Here is a 24,307-nt window from a genome sequence, read left to right on the forward strand (position 1 = left end):
TTCTCCTTGAACACTAACTTGCCATTTCCTGACCACACCTGTTAGACTCAGTGACCACTACCCTGTTTTTCTGATTTTGGCTAATTACATACTGCAGATAAGCAGCAGCATGCCATACTTGTCCTGTTACTGGCTTATTTTACTTAGCATAATGTACTCAAGATTCACTCGTTTTTATAGATTTGCAATCTTTAAAGAGGAATTATATTCTGTTGTATGTATATCCTGAATTTTCTTTATCCACTTGTCCACATTAGGTTGTTCCCACCTTAAGCTATGATAATAATGGAAGAACAAAATCTCTCCTCTAGAACCTGATTTTGCTTTGGTAAATAACCCCTTATCAGAGTTATGGTTTGCAAGTATTTTCTTCCATTTTGTAGGCTGCCTTTTATACAAATAATTATTCTTTGCTCTGTGGAAGAGTTGTAGTTTGATTTAGCACCATTTTTCTAACTTTGGTTTTGTTGCCTGTGGTTTTGGGGTCCCACCAAAAAATCATCACCAAGAACAATGTCTTGGTTATACTAAAATCCTAAATCTATTTTAGAGTTTTTTTCTGTATGTGAGATGAAGGTTCAATTTCATTCTTTTACTTGTGGATAACATTTTCCCAGCACCATCTGTTGAAGAGACTATCATTTCCTTTTGTACATTCTTGATACCTTACAAGTATGTGAATTTATTTCTGGGCTCTTCTGTTCCAGTGGAGTAGGTGTCTATATCTTTGTGCCACACTGTTTTAATTGCTGAAACTTTATGATATATTTTGAAATCAGTAATTATGTTGCCAATGTCTTAGCTTGCTCTTTTCCTAATAAACACTGCCTATAATGATTTTGACAAAGGGGAAGCTTAAAACATTTGTTTGCCATAATCAATGTCTTCTTTAACACCAGTGTTTTTGAAAAGGCCTTTTATGCTCAAATCTCTATCCTTAGTGTTTTCCTTAATTGTAGTGTTTAAAATGAATTCATATGGAATACAATTGTGTGAAGAAGAGATCTAGCTCCTGCTGAAAAGTAAGCTAGTGCCCCAATAGAACTTATGAAATATTCATTCCCTCCTCCACACCAATTTGAAATATGAAATTTATCACATCTCTAAACAGCACCTGCTTCTAATTATGAGAGGCAAGTTATGATGATTATAAGGTGGCAGCGGAAGACAGGCAGAGGATGCCCAGCAGAATCAACGTCCCTCACCAGGTCTGCTATTCTCAGCCACTGCCCAACATATGGGAAAGGGTACAGGAAGAGCAGTGTAGCAGTACTTTCCAAAGCAGATACCACATTCCCTGGGGCTGATGCTCTTGTGGGAAAAACCAGGGCTTTGCATAAACACGAGGCCTCTGGTATCCCAAACAGCCTCTCAATGCAACAGAACCACAGTAATAATAGAATGCTGCAGAAAGTGTGACATCTTCTTTATAAACAGTAGGCTGTGTTTTATTTAGAGTCAATGGTGTCTAGAATTTATAACCTCATAACCTTTAAATAAATTACAAATGCCAGGAGGTGGATACTGACATTAAATGGTCTCTTCAGCCTTCGGGTTTAAAATAATTCAACTTCCTGGAAAAGAATACTTAAAAACAAGCTAAGAGAAGCATAAGCACAATGGAAAGGATTACCACCATCAGTGTCCCTAACAACAGAAGTTGTTACCATTTGAGGTTTTGTGTGTAAAAAACGATTTGTAGTACATGAAAATTATTGTCATCCTGGGAATGACTCCCTAAATATTCCCACACTGCCAAATGAGAAACCTGAGATGTGGTGAGGCTCAGTAAGTAGCTCTAGGTTGGGACATAAATAGAAAGGGGCAGAACCAAGAGTTGTACCAGGATCTAGTACCTCAAAAGTTTATTTTATTCCTGCTCAACTTAGGAAATAATGCCTGTTTGCCAACTAATTATAAAGGAAGTCAAGGTCACCTGCTGTCACAAAATACCATAGTAAAAAAAAAAAAAGACACCAAACACAACCTTTTCAATTACACAAAAATCGAGGACTAGGAGATTCAGCTTAAGTCACTGGCTACAGGGATGCTATTCTTAGCATGGAAGTTGTTTTTCCAAAAGCCACATTAAAGTGACATTTTCCTCATCAGGCTCATCATAATATCAGTTCAGTCTTCAGCAATAATAACAAACCACCAAGTCAGAGAAGCTGGAAGAGTCATGCTTATGATTTTTTGGAAAATATAAGGACCAGACGACAGAATCTAAATTGATCTACAATGGTGACTCTTTAAAATTTATCCATTTCTGTTAAAAAAAAAAAGTGACCACTGGTTAAAATTGTGTTAAAAAGTGATTAACTTGAAACATTCTAGAACTCTCTCATATACCTTATTTCTACTTCGTGGTTAAAAGTTTTGTCAAAACATCACGATTAGTACTTTCCATTTCCTTTCCCACTTGGTCAGGAGTTAATCTACCATCCTGATGAATCTGACCTGTAAAGATTCACTGAAATAAGGAAAAATTTCAGTGCGACAACCTAACAAGGAAAGCTACTGCTATGGCTTTTCTCTAAGGAGAGAAAGAGATATACTGAGGATCATCATTTGTTATGCCTGTCATAGTTTGCATGACTACAGACTTGGACATGAGATTATCTTTCCAGGTTTTATATTTAATATAGGTTAAAATGATGTAATAGATGATCTAACCAGCTGCCAAAGTACAGGAGAACTACAAAGTACAAAAAAACAGCCCTTAACAAAGATGTGTTCAGAGCTTATTTTGAAAACTATAAAACACTGTTGATAGAAATTAAAGATCTACCTAAATGTGAAGAAATACTATACTTAAGGCTCAGAATACTTAATGCTAAAATGGCAAGAGCCCAGAGATCTATATACAGATTCAGTGCAATCCCTATCAAATTTCCAGCTGATGTCTTCATAGAAATTGATAGGCTGGTTCTAAAATTCATGAGAATTCTAGGTTTCCAGAAGAACCAAAAAATCCTGAAGAACAAAATTGGAATCATACTTCATGATTCCAATACTTACTACATCAAATAATCACGACAGAATAGACTTGGCAAAAATAGACATATAGACCAGTAGAATATAATTTAGGATCCAGAAATAACTCCTCATAATTATAGTCAATTTTTTATCAAGGTGCCAAAGCATTTTATTTTATTTTTTCTAAATGTTTTAAAGAAAAATGTTTTTATACCAACTGAATGTCCAAGTGGAAAAGAATAATGCTGGACCTGCACCCTATAAGAACTAACTTGAATCAAAGACCTATATTTAGAGTTAAAACTGTACAAGTCTTAGGAGAAAAGAGGCACAAATATTTGTGACTTTGGATTAGGCAATGTTTTTTGAACCATGTCACCAAAAGTGTAAGAAACAAAAGAAAATAAACATAAGCTGGATCTGACCAAAATTATGCTTCTGGGGATACTATCAAGAGAGTAAAAAACAACTCACAAAATGGGAGCAAATATCTACCAAACGTATCTCTGATAAAGGTTTAATATGTGGACTAAAGAACTACAACTCAACAATACAAACGATCCAGTTGTTAAAATGAGCAAGGATTTGATAGACACTTCTTAAAGAAGATACAAAAATGGCCAATAAACACATGAAAAATGCTCAACATAAAGCATGAAAGGAAATGCAAACAAACTACAAGCAGATACTATTTCATAATCAGCAGGCAAAAAGACAGACAGAAGCAAGAGTCAGCAAGAATGTGGAGAAACTGGACCCTCATACATGCTGGTGGGAATACAAAGTGGTGTGGGCTCTTTGGAAGTTTCTCAAACTGTTACATACAGAGTTACCATGTAGTCCAGCTTTCTGATAATGAGTAACTGGCTTTCCAACATAAAATAAAGCTATTCTATAGAATATGAGCTATTTTTGTCTTCTTATATATTAAGCTGTGCTAGAAATGTAGAACAAAACAATATAAAAAGCTAAATCTACAGAGAACAACTCTGTTTTTTAAATTTCACTTGAATAACCGTATATATTCAAACTCAGGCTATTGGAGACCTTTAGAATTTAAATCATTCTGTATGGCAGACTTTTCTCTAGCTTTAAGAATTTATAAAAGATTAACAATTTCATATAATTTCTTCTACTTCCCTGCCATTCTAAGCTGAGGAAAATGAATACATTCAGTGAGGCAAAGATACTAGTTATTCCCTGAATGGTAACTAGCACTCTATTTTCTTTATATAGGATATTCACAAGCTTTCATTTCCTGATCAGTTTTCCCTCAGTAGATCAAATTCTTCATTTAAGACTCTCCCAGGAGCACACAGCATTCCTTCCCTTGAAATGGTTTTGATTCTTATGTATTTGAGCAATTCCTTGATTATTCTGTAAATTCCCTGAAGAAAAGGCACTTTGCTCAACTGCATCCTGGATGTCTGACAGGGTCATGGAAGATCAATATGAGGTAACCATACCTTTCTCTCTTCTAATCTTTAAGGAATTTAGAATCCATAAAACTGTTTTATAAGTGCACACAGAATGAGACTGTAGGCAGTATCCAAGAAATTTGATGAACTACACATATAATACAGGATTTGTAATGAATACATTATGTAACTATGCTTCTAAAGCGTAGAGGCTTTAACTCTTGCTTCTAAAGAGGCAAAGGCTTTAATTTTCATCTCTGGTTCAAATAGTTGAAGCCTCATATTGTCTTAGAGATATAAGTATGTCCAACAGAAGAATAAAGAGAAGAGAAAAATCTAAGCCATGGAGCGGCTATCGATGATTTGTCAGTACACAACAGAAGTACTCATTCACATCTCAAACCTGAAATCCACTTGCAAGTGTAACAACGAAAATTCACTACAAATAACTCTAAATAGTTTTAATGATAGCATGAAATTGCAAGAGAAAAATTCCTTTTTCTCTGCTCATATTTAAGGTGGTCACTCACCTGTATTGAAAGACGTAAACAGACTTTTCCTTGAAGGACCTAGAATATGAAAGAAATATGTATAAAATACACATACATTTTGTTAGAAATATCACACAAAAACAAACTATAAGTGACTTTATTTTTAAAAACAATCAAAAATCCTCCAAATGTTAGGTTCCAGATAGGAAATACTACAGCCATGAAATCAACGTTTACAATATGTTTTAAGTATAAACTGATACTGCAAATATCATCAAAATGATAATAGTAAGAGTGATATGGCTTTATTATCACAAGTTAAATATGATCAATTTTAATGGATATGCCACAGAATTTGTTCAGGCAAGATCAATTAAAGTTCATTTTTTAGTAGTAAAGTCACACACTTATGAACAAACACATTATTCTATTGCTAATGGCAGAAAGGGGCCAGACTTTATGAAAGACATACGCTAGCATAAACTTTCCGAAAGTGTCAATTTCTACTCAGCAGTGAAAAAAAATATGGTTTTTCTCCCAACTAATTCACTAAAACACAACCAGGAGTGGCAATGGGCACAGAGCTACACATCAGTAAAAGAAAACTATGAGTGGTTCTACTTTTCATCAAACAGTAATAATGCATAAGCCTCTGCAGGCTACTAGCTAGAACTAGCTGCAGTCTCCTGTCTATGGGATTTTACATCTATGGTGAGCTCTCACAGTACATGGCACAGCCATTATAAATGTAAAGTACCGATTCTCATGAAATAAAACCTTTGTGATAATAAAACTCTTACTAATTCAATTGTGAGGCCATTTGAAAGCACTGAAGGTTCCTGTTCTACAAAATTATCAGTAGGATCTCTAAACTTTCCTTCTCTGAAAGTTATTACAGCATCTAAGTTTGTCAATGCTTATTTTCAGTTACTGCAGTGTAAATTATGTGACTTTATGATCATGAATAAAACCCCAAATTTCACATCCTGATATCACCCCCCTGGCAAGGGATCACTTGATATTTCAAAGTCTGAAATATCTCTGAATGAATCTCTGTGAATAACAATTCATAAATAAGAATCTATGACACAAGAAAAACCTCTTTTCCAATCTTTACACCTATTTTTGTTTTAATTGGGTGTAAAGAAAAAAAGTTATTACACATTAAGTAGGTCAGCAACCTCAAGTTACACATGATCCTTCACACACACACACACACACACACACACACACATTAAGGAGAATGCTGAAGAGCATATATTCTCACATTGCTGTGAGACTAATACCCTTTTTAGAAAGTGACTTGCATTCAAAGAGGTTCATGTGATTGAACCGAGGAATATCCCATGGAGGTTATTAGAATCTGACACAATTACCACATTAAAGATGTTTGTCTCAGTATTATGCACTACAATGAAAACCGGAAATTCCCCAACATAAACAAAACCAGACAACCACAGAATTGGAAAACAACCCTTTAAAACAAAGAATCTTTCATGATACACTATAATTCATTAAAAAGCAAAACACTAAAGGGTGTATGCACTATGCTGCTGATTCTGTTAACAAAAACAGAACCATGTTTATATGGAGAGGGAAAAAACTAGAAGACAATGCAATGGTGATTGGTGGTCGATAGAATTAAGGAAGACTCAGATGTTTCTGTTTTCCAAATTCTCTCATATAAACATGGGCTGCATGTCATAGGCTGATTTCTCCACGATTATTCTTTTGGTGAGACACTCTTTCTTTTATTTTTATTTTTTTGTCTTTCCTTTTTATCGGTACTGGGGATCGAACTCACGAAGGCCTGCTTGCAAGGCAGTTGCTTATGCCGCTGAGCTAAATCCCCAGCCCGAGACACTCTTTCAATGCACTACAAACAAAGAAAACTTCTGATGCACCTCAGACCCATAGTGTTGAAGCTGCAGGAAAATCATACAGCACAGGTTTATAAACCTGAAATTATTCTTAATATTCACAACAATTACCAAGTGAGTGATGCAGGAAGGACTAAAGAGCAGGGAAAAAAAAGAAAAAGCAAGAAACATAGTTAAAGAAATAAATATAAATACTGCTAGAGACGGGAAGCAAATCACACATTTCTAATTCTTTCTCAGTATTCTAGAGAATTGTAACAATTTAAAATTTTTGTAGTTTTTACCTGATATCCTTGTTCTGCTTTCCGATTTATCCACAGAGCCTATCGACTCTCAGAACAAGAACAATTCCTTTGGTGTAAAAATGTATTATATCTCCTTACTCAACAGATTTTTTAAAATTAGTAACTATACTATAAACTTAATTGGCAAAATTTAACTTTTTACAAGTCACTGACTTTAACAGTCTTGCTCTTTCTTTATCCACAATGAGGACAATACCTTTTGGAGGAGTTTTTAGCAAGTGTACATGAGCTCTGGGTACCAAAGTCTTCAAACATAAGGATCCTGAGCCATTCTGAAATGCTGATTTTGAGGGCTTCTCCTCATACTTGATAACAGCAGCATTACCAGCTGTAACAAAAAAGAAATGTATATTTTATCTTATAAATGCAGTATTAGCTTTCTGTACAGATTCCTCCTTGAGTCAATGAATGCTTGCTAAATACCTATAACATGCCAATCATTACTGAATGAGGAATACAAAGGTAGTTTGGATATTCAGGGATGAAAATTAAATACCATAACCAGCATGACCATGCATTCTAGTTTATCTGGCAGGACCCAAAGTTTATGCACCTTATCTGATTCACTTTTCATCTCAGATAAAAGAGATAAACTACATGACCACCTATCCTATGTCCAAGCATGTCCAAGGTACAGGAAGGAGGTATAGAAGGATTATCCATGTCCATGAGGATGAGGAGGAGAACAGGCAGCCAACATTGCTAACGATACAAGAGCAAATAATGGACGAACTCCAGACTAGCTACAAGAATGCAATGTAGACCTGGTTCTTGGCTGAAGCAAGAAGCTGGAATGCATTACAGATCCAGAGAAAACAATCCTAAAATTTATATGGAGACAGAAAAGACCTAACAAATCAAAAGTCTTCTTGAGGAGTAAAAGCAAAGCTTGTGGCACAGACTTGCAGCTACTCTACACAACAGCATGGTACTGACAGAAGTGCAGACTTGTAGATCCTGGGACAGACTGAGCACACAGAAACTCCCCAGACATACTCAAGTATTGGATCTCTGACAAAAGATCCGAAAGCATATGTTGGAAAAAAGGCAGCCCATTGAACATGTGATACTAGGGAACTGATTATCTGTTTGCAAAAAGAATGAAACTGGACCCTTACCTCTCACCATATATTAATTAAAATCAAAATGAGTCAAAGATTTAAACAATAAAACAAAAACATTAAACATTCTGGAAGGTAAAACACTTGAAGACACAGATGTGTAGGAAAGGATTTCCTAAATAGACCTTCAGTCGCACAAGAAATAGCAGAAAGAATCAATAAACGGGATTGTATCAGACTAAAAAGCATCTGTACAGCAAAGGAATCAATCAGTGGAGTGAAGAAACAATCTCAGAATGGGAAAAAAATTTGCCAGCTACTCCTCAGACAGAGGACTAATATCTAGAGTACAGAAAGGGCTTAAAAAATTAAAACCACCTAAAATTAAAGACCCAGTTAAGAAACAGGCAAGAAAAATGAACAGATGCTTTACAGAAGGCGAAACACAAATGGTCAACAAACATGAAAAATGTTCCACATATGTAGCTGTTAGAGAAGTGCAAGTTAACAAAAATGCTAAGATTCCACTTTACTCCAGAAAGAATGGCTATCATTAAGAAATCAACAATACAGAATGCTGGTGTGGCTAGGCTCAAAAAGGACAGAATTCCTGCACTGCTGATGGGAATGTAAACATACAGCCATTATGGAAATCAGATAAAGATTTCTCAAAGAACTGAAATTAGAAATTCCATACTACCCAGCTAACTCTCTGCTCAGTATCTTCACCAAAGAGCTTAAGATATCATACTACAGGGATACATGCAGATCAATGTTTATAGCAGCCTAATTTGTAATAGTTAAATCCTGGAAGCAGCTGGGATACCCATCAACGGATGACTGCATAAACAAGATGTGGTATCTGAATATAATGGAATACTACTCAGCTATAAAGAATGACACATTTGAGACATTTGTAGGAAAATAGATTCACCTGGAAAATACAGCATTAAGTGATATTAAAGGATGGAAAGAAAGGGACAAAGGGGCAGAGCTCGTGTAGTAGGCAAGTGGTCTAAGGGAACAAGGGTGAGGGGTGAGGCGTGAGGAGGAGGGAAAGGGAAAATAAAGAATAAAGATGTGCCATGTATAGGAACCCAATATCCCCAATTAAACACTATAATCATAACATGAGCTAAGACAAATAATATTAACGAGTATGAACAAGAGGATTGGGGAACCAGGGGCCAGGGGTGAGGTAAGTGGAAGGGAAAGGGGCTTTTAAAAAGAAACAAGCTATAGTATGTACATATAAATGCTCCCCCAAGATGACTGAAAACTGTTGAATTGTAAACACGTACTAACAAAGTTTTTAAAAAGGAAGCTAGAGTGCTAACACTAAGCTGCCCATCCCCAAAGAAAAGCATAGAGGAACTTGACTAAATCAAGAAAATAATCTTTTATACCACCATGTAAAAATTTCCCCTCTGCCAAATGGATTTTTAAGACTGTTTCTCAATAATCTTTAACACTTAATCTTAAGTGCCCAAGGTTGTTCTATACTCACAGTCATAAATTTCTTACCAACTTTAAATCATTTCCTTACACTTCTAAGCAAACAACAAGAAATCTACCTTGCTTACAATACACTATAAATGTGCAGACAGCTAATTTTCACTAGGTTAAATAATCCCCTTCCCTATAATAGTGCTCACAGATACTACATCTGAGTACTGTACACACCTGGTATTATTCTCTCCTGGTCCTTATCCAGGTCCTGAACAATGAGCCATCTGTTAATTCTTTTTCTATCCACAGAACATTTCTATATTAGGTCAAATCAACACAAAACCTTCCCTCCTGCTGACTAACTTCTACCAATTTCCTGTCCATTTCAATTCTAACCTTTTCCAGAATCTAGAAACTTGTTTTTTCCAACGTTGGAAGAAAGCTAGTGGAAATGATGGTATTGAAGACACGAGTAACACAAAATTCAATGTAACTTCTATTCCTTTCCCTTTTTTGTTTTTGCAGTACAGGGAATTGAACTGAGAGCCTCACATCCTTATATCCTTAGCCCTTCATTATAACTTTTTTGCAGGGAAAGGATACCAGGGATTTAACCCAGGACCTTCCCACTAAGCTGTGTCCCCATCCTTATTTATTTTTTATTTTGAGACAAAGTCTCACTAAGTGGTCTGGGATGGGCTTGAACCTGTGACTATCCTGCCTCTGCCTCCCTGCTGTGATGGGATTACAGGCAGGTGCCAGCATGCTGGCTCTTCATAACTTCCCACAGGATGGACGTGGAATGACTACAGTCTTAAAATGACGAAACCAAAATTTCATACAGCATATTTTTTAGATTTTCCCATAAAATGCATACCAGGTCTCAGTAAGCATTTCAGTTTTTACAAAATCAAATCCAATAAAGGAAGTCATGGATGTTATTATAATATTAACTATGTTTTATAACAATAGGGATTTTAGTCTTGCACTTTTCAAGAAAATTTCTGTGATATTCAGTAGCAAATAGGTCAAGTCGCTTATTAAGATTTTGAAAAATGAAATTCAGTTCAACTTTTAAACTAAATATAACTGAATGATTCTAAATGCATGCTTTGTTTTCTAAGTTTTAGATAGAAAGCCTTGCAGTTTATAATGAATGACTAAAGCATTTTCTCATGAGGAGACATGCTCTGCCTGCTGGCTCTCTGTCATACACAGAACAGATGTTGTCCTAGAAATAAACTACCTCCCGGCCCTGTACAGGTTCAACAGAGCAAAGATCTAGCACCAGATCCAACAACTTGGGAACATACAAAAGTCAAAATCTGTAGTGAAAAGATAAAATGCCTATACTTGGCTCAGATACAAACCCATACATACTTATATTGTATACACATTTATATGAAAATACACTGACCCATAACAAAATTCACTGGTTATCCATTGTACATCTGTTCCACCTTACTAATAATGGTGGGCATAAATAGTCCTTAAGCTGACCATACTTTTCATGATCAAAAATCTTTCTCTCTATTCTCAAAACACTCTCATTGCTTTTTTGTAAATCCCAACTTGAAGGACATAATATTACTATGAGGCATGAATGATGCATCCTAACATGGCAGTGGGTCTGGTATCCTGATATTTAAGTGTTTTCTTCCCCAGTGTTACTATACTTGGATGATAAACTCCTTAGTTAATTCCAATAAACTAAGCAAAGTGTAACAGTTTCAAGTAATGGAATGGGATCTAGGTTCCACAAGTCCTGGTCCTTAGTGATCACGTGTAATGGTCTGAATTGCTTCACCTTTCCCTGTAGAACAGGGGGATGTTACAGAAACATGATACATACGTTGACACACGGGCTCTACCACTGACTATGGTACTCAGCCCCGAGGCCAGATGCATCCTCAGAATCATCCTGACACCATGCACCAGGGACCACAACCACTTAAGGACAGTTAGATCTATGGAGTCAGTAGATGAAATTTCACCTGTAGTTACTTAGGTCTCAGTTATAACATATATTAAAAATGCCCCTTGTAATGTTTAGTCCTTGCTATCTCAACTACACTAGCGTAACACATTCTCTGAAATCTTTATTTTCCTGTATTTCTCCAGTCTAAAATGTGTTTCAGGTGAAGAAAAAGAGAGATGAAGGAATATAAAAAGAAAGTGATATTCTCAGAAAACTCTAAGCATAAAAAAGGGCTTCTTGCAGCCCTAGACTTCTATTTACAAACTAGTATTTCATACTGCATTCCGCCATCAGCTGAAATTCATTTTTGTTTTGTTTATGAAATTATGCGCATACACACAGAGCCAACATTCTGTTCATTTCTTGTATGTCATATGAATCAGTTTAACACTCCCTGCTGTGCCAGCTCATTTGCCCACCTGGCTTAAAATCAAATGACTACTGAATAAATTTTCACTTTTCAAAGCAAACTCACTCAACTCTGTAACAACAAAACTGTCTCATGACACTCTAGAAAAACATCAAAAATGAATGAATGGGAACAAATAGTGATCTGAATATTCCCTTATCAAAGAGTCTACTTAGAAGTGCGTAAGTGCCAACATATCTTGTAATGTAGAGCCCCCAGCCTGTATGCCCGTCCCTTACATCATCTCACCTACAGCAGACATCACTAGTCAAACACAAACTCTCTCTGAACCTGGAAGCACTAACACTCCAGGTGCTTCTTATCAAATGACCATACTCACTAGCCATTCCTGCCATGAGAAAAACAAAGACAAAATTAAAGGTAAAAGACACTCATCCTTCTTCCACCCACTTAATCACCTGAACAATCCAAAACATTCTTCTTTATAGCTATTAAGCATCATCTTATTACAATAAAGAAAATTTACAAGTCAGAAACATTTAGTGCTGCAAGGATTCTGAGGACAGTTTGGTCTTCCCCTTTCATTCACCAGATGAGAAGACTGAGGCTAAAAGAAGGAAATGATTGTCTGCCTTCCCCTGAGTCAGCAGGAAAGCTAAGGTAAGTCTGAGATGAGCCGGCACCCTTTTCTGTGTCACCCCATCTCAGCAGGGCTACCCACAGAAGAGGAGGAAAAGAATGGTGTGCTTGTTTATTCAGTCGCCTTCTCATCTCCTGTTTCCAAAGGAGTGCAAACAGTTTTGGCTTGCATCTCTTACACTGCCTCACACCATCTGCCTCTCAAAAATAATTATGCTTTTATGGGCAAAGAGGACGGATAAAGAAGCCTCCGGACGGACTTCATAATCCCGCTAATGTTGCAAAATGATGTACTTTCCCAAGATTTCCTTCTAAGTTGTATAATGATTCATAAATCATTCTAGTCACCTTACTATGTATCATTTTTCTTTCTCCAATTATTTTAATAACCTGAAACACTGAGCATTAGGTACCTGAGTCCAAAAGCATTTATATTTAACCACTATAAATGAACACACCTGCTACAGAAACTACTGTGCAATGTTTTACATTAATATCCAAAGGAAATCATTATTCTACCTGCAAAATTTTCTATGCTTAAAAGAACACACACAAATAATCTGTTAAAACTCCCAAATAAAGAAATACTACTGCTTTCATTTGGTCATTTTACGACTTGTGACATTATTTATATAGGATCCCGAAGTACCAGAACAGATTCTCATATTACAATAGCACCATGCTAGCGCAGAAGTTCTTAAAAGATGCTACTGACAATATCACATCACAAAGAAATGATCAAAGCAAGAGAACATTCTCTAGAATTGTTCAAATGTTTAAAGCAGGAAAAAATCAAAACTCTTGTAATGTAGATCTTGTAATGTAGATCAAAGAAGTTATTTCCTAACATGATCCTTCATTATTAGAAGCAGGATAATTTGAGCTCAAAATTTTTCATATTTTGAAGTAGTTATTAAAAATGTATACATGTTCAACACTTATAAATGAATTGTATATTAAGTACAGTATAATTGCAGAAAATACTCAAAGATGTAAAATGTTCCAATTTAATTCTAAGAAAGCATTATTCTGCATTTATACATGTAAGCTACATAGACAAAAGCTCCTATTTAATCAGAAATTAAACTCAGAAAGTCTTTGATAATAGAACAATTTCAGGTGCCAAGAACATTGAAAATGCTAAATTATATTTAGTAAGAGTTCCAAAACACACAAAATATACAATAAAACTGGTTCTATAAGAATCTTCTATAAGATTCACATCTTAAATATAAACATGTCCAAGAAATACAATAGTTAACATAAATTGCAAAAATAAAAATCAAGAGGTTCTAACATCAATTTATTGATATTAAAATTTAAGCATGCTTACAAAGAAAAGAATCAAACCAGAAATCGTTGACCTACTTCTTTTCCCAGTAAACGTGGCTAACAAAGGAATTATACAAAGGCTGTAGGATCCCACGACCAGCAGTGTCAATAAAGTAGCATCATAGTGCTTCTCTGAACCAGCCGGTGGGGTGAGTGTAGAATTGATAAAGATTTTTGAAGCAATATCAGTTTCTGTACAACTGCGAAATCCTCCTGGTATAGTCATTTAAAAGGATCAAGGCAAGCTCAAGCAGGGGAAACTGCAGCCATGTTCAGTCTCATATCCCTCATGCTTGCTCTCAGTGCATTAGAATAGAGGGGGGAAATCTGTAAGCTCCACGGCACTACACGAAACAGATTAAACCAGCTAGCAAATCAAACTAAGAAAGAGACTTACTGCTTTGAATGCTTAATCTGCAACAGGGACACATCGCTACTAAACAGGCTCTGTGGGTGTATGGCAAAGCCCTTTGTTAACAGACAAAAAGGAATGGACAAAAGGATTTTACAGCCTCCGTAGGAGTGTCAGGCACGGCTTGAAACAGTGGCCAGACCAACATGGCTGGCCATGGAAAGGCTGGGTTAGGGCTCAGCACAGTGTGTATACTTAGGTGCTATCAGCCCATCGCTGAGGCTTTGAGAGCACATTGGTGGTTCTGTTTTCTGAGTTTGTTTTTAAAATTGATACTAGAACAGAGAAAGCTAGGAGGGAAATGATCTTAAAATAATACATGTGTGAAGAACCTTTTCAAATTCACAGAGAATTAGCTGTCACATGCAAACCCTTCTGGGTTTTGCTGCAACTTCAAAATTTAAACAATAAGCAGATAATGGTCTTATTTAGTTCTAAGCAACATATTTCAGGATTCCTAAAGTGTCAGTATGCAGATGCTTACCTGCATATGAAACCAGCTACTGCTAAGTGACCTGTTAGAACACGTTTGTGTTCGTTAACTGTCATTAACTCAGTGCCTGATTCTCTAAAAACTATTTTGTCACATACTTGCTGTGTGACTTTGGTCTAGTAGCAATGTCTCTGAGCCTATACAGCAAGTCAAAGTAACATCCCAAGTTACTCAAAGAAAACAAAAGAGAAAAACAATATACTATAATGCCCTATAATACTTCTCCACACTCAGATATGTTCAATAACCATTATTTTGCTTTGTTCCTATTGTCTGGCCAGAAAGCAGAAACTGATCTGTGCATAAAGCAGAGAACAATTCTGTACTTTCCTCCTATACTTGCATCCTATTTCATTTGATATTTTCATCATCCATGTATTTAACATCTTTCTCTTCACCTACTTTTTAGAGAAAGGGCCATTTTGTTTATACCCTGTACAGCCCAGTATACTGCTCCCAGCACCTGGGCAAGGCAGGGGCACAGAACCTGTCACAACCGCTTAAGTCATGAATTATTCAGAGTTTATTTACAAAGGGAGTGAAAAAATAAGTACTAAACCCAAATACATCTTTTGAAAAAAAAGAATAGCCGAATTAATTCACCTGCTTTATTGCAAGAGATGAGTTCACATTAATTTAAAACTTTAAAAAATTCTTTTAAATTATTTGGTGTGAAGTTATGTTGGTCATATTGCACTGAATCTTGCATTCAAAGCAAAAGTTACAAAACATGTATTTGCAAGATTCAGTGTTTTACAAAGGACACAGAACTGCAGTGATCTCTCAGTCTGATTTCCAGTTGGGCTCCAAGAGCTCTGAGGTTACTATTCTTTTGTTAAACAAACTCCCAAATACCTTCAGTTCAAATGATGCCCATTAGGCCCTTCATGCAAAAACTTAACAGATGCCTTCAATGCATAATTAATTGATCCAGCATTTCATAGTATGTTTATCAAAAGAGAACATTGTTTTACAAAATCTGTTTATCCTTCCAAACTTTCTAAGTATTTCCAAACAAGCAGTGTGTAAAATTTCCCCTAAATACTGAATTTTACTAGTTGCTGGGGATATAGCTCAGCAGCATAAGTCTTTGCCTGGCAAGCACAAGGTCCTGAATTCGATTCCCTGTACAGAAAGAAAAAAGCAAAAAGAAAAGAAATTCTACTAGTTATTTAGAAAACCTGGGTTTTTTCTGATAACTATTGTTTTAAAATCCTGACAGTGTGACAGGACCAACTTACAGTGATTGCTGTAGGTGCGTGGGTCACTGTGGGTGCTGCTGATTGACGGGGTGCTTCCTGTTCTCGGTAATGCAGGGCTTTTCAAAGAAGCTTTGGATTTAGGAAGTGGCCTAGCCAAATTCACCCAAGACGGTTGCACACTTTTCAAGGATGTAGCTTTTCCTTGAGATTTAAAAAAAAAAAAAAAAAAAAAAAAAAAAAAGGTTTACTGTTATTCATTTTGAAAGCTGGCGCATTAGTCCTGTAAACTCAAACTATTAACACAGAATGAATATTCAGGATCATACATATTTATGTCCAACCATTTGGAGGCAGAAGAGCAGAAACAATGAGACAACTTGGCTCTGAGAAGTGTAACTGTCACCCTACAACCTGAAATAATTAACTTACACATCTCTGAAATGGAATATGGATCTGAAGAACTACATGAGAGAAAAGCTTTTGGCTAAGCTTAAAGCAAAGTAGAAACAAATTGATAGTGGCCCTCTCGTAGTGTTATGAAAATAAATTTACAAAAATAGGCAAATCACTCCATGCATACAGTAGGCTATCATACAAAAACAAAAATCAGTGAAAATATTTTAAGGCAACCAAAACAAAAATTCAACTGAATGAGAAAAATATCATTTGAAGAAGATCTAACACCTAACACCAGGTGGTGCTATATTATTAGTCTTCATTTTTCCAATCCCCATAGATTGAGAAATTTAAATGGTCTCAGCTCAAATCCTAGCTCTTCCTGTAACAAGGGTTTCCACTTACCTGTGAAATCTGCATGTTTCTGATCCACTGGCATCTCTGAAAACACACTATCTTGATGCTCGCACTAACTACCTAAAGATCAGCACCTCCCATGGTCAATTCTTTGTTCGCAATTCTCTTCAAACTCACTTTCTTGGAAAGATTCTTTTATTTATTTTATGCTTTACTCAATCTCTCTACAGACGAGTCCCAAGTTATCATCTGCAACCCTGACTGCCTGAATCCTGGTGCCTCTCATTCCTTTAACCCCTTGTTGCATGTTCCAACTTGGACAGACACCCTCGTTTATTTATGGTAGTTATAGGTCTAATTCTCCCCTTAAAAAAAAGAAGTCTCAAGACACTGGAATCACACTTTCTTCCTTGTTATGACAGTAGTCCTAAAGTTGGTTCCTACCAATTTCTACCTTCTTATGTATGCCCCACCCTTCTCCACAGTTTGGGCTACTCTAGCAGGGGCAAACCTACGGTACAGGTGCCACAGAGGGCTACTGATTATCACTGAAAGCTATCTGCTATCGAAAGGTCACCATCACTGACCTACTCTACTCTGCTTCTGCCTTCCTTGTGACTGAAATGGGCCTTTTTCCATTCCACACCCTGAATACAAAATCATTGTGACTCCACCCTAGAGCTACAGATTCATAGTCTGCATTTTATCAAGAGCCTCCAGGTTAAAATATACATTTAATTTCTGAAGTGCTATTGAGAATCACAAAGCTTTTTGCCAGCCTCCCCTGGCAGGACACGCTCCTTTGTGCACAATGAACCATACAACCCTGCCATAAAGAAGGATAAGTTTAAGACATTTCTACTTAAATGGATATACCTTGAAACCATACTCTTAAGTGAAATAAATCAAACATACATGTTCAAATATCACATGGTTTCTCTGGTATAAGAAACCAAAATTGGGTCTGGGGTTCAGCAGCATAAGTGCCAGCCTTGTAAGCAGGTGGTCGTGCGTTCGATCCCCAGTACCAATTAAAAAAAAATTAAAAAGAAACCAAAAGTGTAAATGAAGACCAAAATGTATAATTAAGATACTGGGAAATGGGAAGAACATGTTCAAATGGGAAGCGGAACTAGAAAGAGGGGAGAGGAAAGGAAAGGAAAGGAAAGAAAATGAGAAAAGAAAAAAATGGAAACAAACCTTTTATAAATAAAGAAGAGAAGAAGGATTAAAGGGGAGGAGAGGAACAGGAACAAAAGAATCAGGATGTATCATGTGTAGATTCAAATTCACAATAATGAATGATGAGCATGTGTATCTAAAATATACCAATAAACCTAATCAATAAAAAAAAACCAAGCCGCCCCAAAAGATGAAACAGATAAAGGAACCAAAAAAGGATAAATGAGATCAATATTTAAATATATTCTAATACTCACTTTTATGCACCTATGGAATAGCTACTGTTCAATCTGTTTTATTTTACTAAGAAAAAATAAAATAGTGCTTTAATTAATGCATTATGTGGCTACTAACAAAGACAGTGACTTTACTACTGGAAAATTTTTCATACTATAATGGGAGTTTTCCCTGAGGCTGCAAATGAAAGCCAAAGAGTGAACTCTTGAATGGTACTTCTTTGTCCTGACACTTGTATTAAACGATTCATTCTCCACAAGAAAGCTCTCGGGATTTTTCAGGTATGTGGTGTAATCTCATGGCTCCAATTTGGCCTCTTTTCCAGAGCAGTCTATCAGTCAAAGCAAATACTCATCTCTAAACTATCAAATAGATATGCATGAACTAAACTTTTAACTGTTGTCAAGGACTACTCCCCATTGAAAACATGACTTGCCACTCTTAACATTTGATAAAACGTATGATGTCTGAAGATGAGATTCAATTAGTTAAACACATACACAGTTGACTACATTAACTATGCTAGGAAAGCTTAGTTCATCTTAATAAGCTATCTAGACAGTGGATTCACACAAGAGTGTGTGTTCCACAAGTAAATACTTGCTTACCCAGTAAGGTAACTGCAAGTAATAACAAAGGTCCAAGGTAGCTGGTGTGCAAAACACCTGACATCTTAAGAGTAGACATCTTACTCACTACCAAGTACCAATAAAATCCGACTGGAAAAAAATCTGCCAAATATTTGCATGAAAAATTGTCTTCTACTAGAGAAGACACTATCTAATTATAAGAAGATATACTGTTCTACAGTTTGCATTGCTTAGTGCAAACTCAGGTATCCAGGAGAAGTAAAAATAAAACAGGGATGAGAGGTAGCTTAGGTAGACAGTTTATGGCTGGGAGGCAGATGGCATTAAATGCCAGGTTAGAAAATTTAGACCTTAATTTTAAGGGAAGGGTATGGGGAAAGATGAGGAAGAAAAACACTGCAGCTTTCCTAGCATTTTACTAGAACCTGATCATGTGGCAGGGCTGTACAGAACTGCCTGAAAAGTTTGAAATTGAGGTGACAAGTTAGGAGGCAGTGCACCTGCCAAGATTAGGGAACCAGGAATCTAAATCAGAGAAAGTGAGGTAACTGAGGTCGGTTTGTAAGTAAAAGCATGATAAGGCTTGCATGTGACAAAGCCACTCACTAGTACAGTCAGGAAGAGAAAATGTTAAGCAGAGTTAAGATACAAAAGAAAAAATATGTTTACAGTAATGACTATAGTTTGGGTTCTTCAAATGGAACTGCAAGTTTGCTCTCAGTTAACTCTGAAGTGCTACACGCTTTCACTAACATCTAATAGAAGAGTTTTATTGTATAATGCTATTTAAATACACCTGATAGAGTGCTAACAAAAATATGTACCTCACAACATTAACAGCTTATTTGCACACTAGAAAAAAAATAGAAAATAGGTCCTTTAGCAACAAAAGAAGAGATAACACAAATATTTATGCACTACATTCTGGAGTGCCTATCTTAATAAAACAAATACTACTAAACATAAAAGATCAAATAAATATTAACAGTCATGTTAGGGGATCTTAACACCCCACTTTCAATAAAAGACGGATCAATTAAACAAGACATGTGCTCCTATGTTCTTCTCCTACGAGTAAGTTTATCAAAAAAGTTCTGGATCTAAGTGAAAATTACAAAAATATGGAGCCAAAATATTTGCATAACTGTACACATTCTTTCCTGAATATTATAACTGAATGCTGTTTCAGTCTAAACCCACATGTGATTGTTTTTTAAGAGAACAATTGAGAGAACTGGGGGGAAATAAAGCCTTAATCTACAATGACTGAGATAAAAGAGTCAAAAGTCTCTGGAACAGAAAAATCACAAGACAACCACAAGTCAACCTCAAAAAGAAAAACCACTCAACTGAAAAATGGATTTCCTCCATCACTGATTTCTATCTTCAATGAACTGATGTCTAACTTCTGTTTTTCTAACAGTATACATGGGGAAATTCTGATTCTTCTGTATTTACATAAGCAGTCTTTGTGGGCTACAATGTTCTGTTTTGGAAAAGGTACCACCTGCTGCTAAAAAGAATGTATACTCTGTTGCACTGGGTTGAAACTTTCTGTAGGTATCTTATTAAGTCCATATATATATATATATATATATATATATATATATATATATATATATATAATTTTTTTTTTGTCTTTTTCCTTTTTATCGGTACCAGGGATCGAACTCACAACTGCCTGCTTGCAAAGCAGGCACTTATGTCACTGAGCTAAATCCCCAGCCCCTAAGTCCCTATATTTAAGGCTGTGTTCAGCTGTGACATTTCTTCACTGGTTGTTTCATTGATCTGTCTCTTATTGAAAGTGGGGTGTTAAGATCCCCTAACATGACTGTTAGTATTTATTAGATCTTTTATGTTTAGTAGTATTTGTTTTATTAAGATAGGCACTCCAGAGTTTAGGGCATAAATATTTGTAAGAGTTATCTCTACTTGTTCCCTGAAGTAGAATGCAGTGACCTTGTCTCTTATAATCAATTTTAGCTTGAAATTACCATGTCTGAGATTAAAATTGTAAACCCCGTTTGTTTTCAGGTCCCGGTGCATAATATACTGTTTTTTAATCCTTTAATTTTTAGTCTATGAATATCTTTTGGGATGAGTCTCTTAAATGCAACAGATTGTTGGGTTCTGTTTTTTGATCCAGTCTGCCAAACTATGTCTTTTAACTGGAGATTGCCATCTTTAACATTGAGAGAGAGTGCTGAGATGTGTTGATTACTTGCTATCATTGCATTCTGTCTCTTTTCCTGTCTTTTTTTTTTTTGTCATTATTTATTCACTGGCTTTGCTTGTATTTTTGTTTGATCTGAGTTTTCAACTGTGTGTCATTGTCTCTGTGTAGGATACTCTTGAGTACTTTCTAGAATGCTCATTTAGCATTTATATCATTTGAGCTGGTCTTTTTCATGAAATGTTCTTATTTCTCCATCTATTTTGAAGGATGGTTTTGCTGGATATGTTAATCTAGATTAAAAGATGTTTCCTGTTAGGGTTTGAAATACTTCACTCCAGGCTCTTCTGGCCTTCAGGGTTTGTGTTGAAAAATCTGCTGTAATTCTAACTGGTTTACCTTTATATGCGATTGTTTGTTTTTCTGATTGTTTTTAAAAGTCCAGGGGTTTTTTGTTTTGTTTTTGATATCCAGCAATTTAATAAGGATATGATGCCTTGGTAACTTCCTTCTTAATCACGGTTTTTAGGTGTTCTAATAGTCTTATTTGTATGTTGCACATTTTTCTCATATTTGGGAAATTTTCTGCTAGCATTTCTATAAAAATATTAATAGTTCTGTGTTATTGCCTATCTTTCTCTAATTCCCATTAGCCTTGGTTGTCTTATTGTCATTTAGTACTTGTTGGATGGACTTCTCTAGTTCTTTTTTCTTTTTTTTGTGGGGGGTGACTTGAGTAATACTTTTTAAAAAATAATTTATGATTTTTGTCTTCAATTTCAGACACTGTCTTCACACTAGTCACTTCTACAATTTATGAATTTCATATGGTTATTTCAGGTATTTTCTGACATTTTTTCATTCTATATCTGTTAAATCTGTCATTCATTTTTTAAACTATTTTTAACAGCTCATCCAAATTTTTCCTTATTTTTTCCATATTCACACTGGGTATAATCAGAGCTAATGCTGTGAATGTCTGGTTCATTTCTTCTTTGAACTCATCTACTTTCTTAATCCGCTCTACAAACTTTTCATAGAGTTCAGCTAACTGGTATTTGCATTCTTCTCCATTTGACACCTCTTGCTCTGCTTCAGGAGAACTGGGAGAACTCGGGTGTCTTCCATACTTAAAACAGGTATTTCTCCAAAAGAGTTACACAAATAGCCAGCAGAGACATGCAAAGATGCTCAACACCACCAGTCAGTAGAGAAATGCAAACCCAAGGCACACTTAAGATACTTCCTCATAGCCATTAGGGTGAGTATTATAAAATAAGTAAGGGTTGGCAAGGATGTGAAGAATACGGAGTCTTATACACTACTAGTAGGATATAAAGTGGTGTCACTGCTATGGAAACTGGAATGGCAGTTCCTGAAATATGCCACATAGATTTACCAGATGGTCTAGCAACTGTGTGTCTCTCACTCAGATGTACACTCAGAGTAGGAAACGCAGGGACTTGAAACAGTATCTGTATATCCATCTTCATAGAAGTATTATTTATAATAGTCAAAAGTAGAAGTAACTCAAGTGTTCTTAGGCAAATGAATGAATTTCAGCCTTTTAAAAGGGAATTGTGGCTTGGGGCACACCATGGGTGAACCAAGAAGAGACTTCTAAGTTAAATAAGCTAGCCACAAAATAACAACAGGGCTCCTTTCATATGAGATACCTAGAATATTCAGGTTTGTAGCGATAGAAAGTGGAAGGGTAGCTGCCTAGAGCTGAGAGAAAGGGAGACCTGAGGTTAAGATGTAAAAGATAAAGCATTTCAGTTGAGGACAACAAAAAAGTTATAGAGAAAGTCACAATGATAGCTGCACAACAGTGTGAATGTACTTCTTAATGTCATAAGAAAGTTATATTTAAAAATGGTTAAAATGGCAAATTCAATATAATATATATGTTATAATGTTTGGGAGTTAAAATGAGTTTAAAAGTTGTATAATGTTTAAGAGTTAAAAAATATGAAAAAGAATTTATGTAACTCTTTAGTTGATTCACCTATTATTAAAATAACAAAAACCAGTAATACTTCAGTTCACGAACAGAAAGTGTTTCACCAAATTTTGTTCCCATTCACGAATTCTGCATCAGGTGGCAAATACCAAAACACAACCATGACTGTCTTCCCCAGAATCATGGAACAAATTAAGTGTGTGAACCGTGGTCTATTACTGGCACACAACTGTACTGACAATTTAATTACCTGGTATATTAATCTCAGAAATATGAAAATTTAGGATAAGACAGGGAAACAATTTAAATCACAAAAATGTATTCATTTGTGGTATTAAGGTTTTGGATTTTATTTTCATTTGTTCATCTGTTTGCTTATTTGGCTGTGCTAGAGATTGAACCCCAGGCTTCATCATGCTAGGCAAGTGCTGTACCACTGACCTACAGCTCGACCCCTTTTTATTCTGAAACACAGTCTTCCTAAGCGGCCCAGGCTGGCAGGTTGTGATCCTCTGCTTCAATCTCCTCAGTAGCTGGGATTACATGTATGTACCACCATACCCAGCAAGACATCTCAGTTCTAAAAACTAAAATTTCATAAGCAGTGTGGTGCCACAGTGACATAACAGAGGACCATCTAAAGCCAGATGGCCTGGGTCGAAACTCAGCTCTCCCACACACCAGCTGCGAGTAGGTCACTCACCCTCTCTGCACTTCTGTTTCCTCTGTGTAAGAATGAGTTGATTGTAATGGTACTTGCCTCATAGATCCTTGTGACAGATAAATGAGTTCATAATTTTAAAACGCTTAGAATGGCACCTGGCACAAAATACCATACAAATATTAGCTACTACTTACCAGTCATCAGAATTAAATCTGGATAACACAGGTTTTAAAAAAAGTCATGAAAAGCCAGGTATGGTGTCGCGTGTCTATAATCCCAGCACTCAGGAGGCTGAGGCAGAAAGATCGTTGCATGTTCAAGACCAGCCTGAGCAACAAAGTGAGCTCAAGGCCAGCCTGATCTGCATAGTGAGACCCTGTCTCAAACAGACCAAAAAAACACAACAACAAATGAAATCCTGAAAATTAATGATGGCCAACGTCCTCTTTGTGAAGAAGGTCTTTTTATGCATAAAATGGAAAAATTAAAGGAAACAATATAGATGACAACATAAAAATAAAAACTTAAACATCACCATATACAAAATTTAAAGGCACAGTGCTTGCTTCGGCAGCACCTATACTAAAATTTAAAGGCATATAATAAAACAAAGAACACGTGACAGGACTGAATTAACAAGAATTATGTGCCCAGAAACAAAAGTGAGCAAAAGCTCTAAACAAAAGAATAAGTCACATAACTTTTAAAATGTAACTTTATTGTGACTGACACC

At 36.0% G+C, this 24,307-nt stretch overlaps 1 protein-coding gene across 9 annotated transcripts in view; it reads right to left on the reverse strand.

Moving 5' to 3' along the window:
• The window catches only part of Mtus1 (microtubule associated scaffold protein 1), a 148,866-nt gene that overhangs the window by 55,477 nt on the left and 69,082 nt on the right, over positions 1–24,307 (reverse strand). For 7 of the 9 annotated variants that reach the window (XM_063234613.1, XM_013151632.3, XM_003469154.5 and 4 more), the window contains 3 exons: positions 16,049–16,210; positions 7,270–7,401; positions 4,928–4,966 (listed from right to left, as the gene is read on the reverse strand). In XM_063234613.1, the coding sequence (XP_063090683.1) occupies positions 4,928–4,966; positions 7,270–7,401; positions 16,049–16,210 (333 nt within the window). Of the gene's footprint in view, positions 1–4,927; positions 4,967–7,269; positions 7,402–13,938; positions 14,144–16,048; positions 16,211–24,307 lie in introns of those variants that run through there. The other 2 variants (XM_023564816.2, XM_063234614.1) reach the window with 2 other exon arrangements.

This window comes from Cavia porcellus, unplaced genomic scaffold (assembly GCF_034190915.1).
Source record: "Cavia porcellus strain 051 isolate PalLab524CR breed Dunkin Hartley unplaced genomic scaffold, mCavPor4.1 scaffold_24, whole genome shotgun sequence".
Lineage (NCBI taxonomy): Eukaryota > Metazoa > Chordata > Mammalia > Rodentia > Caviidae > Cavia > Cavia porcellus.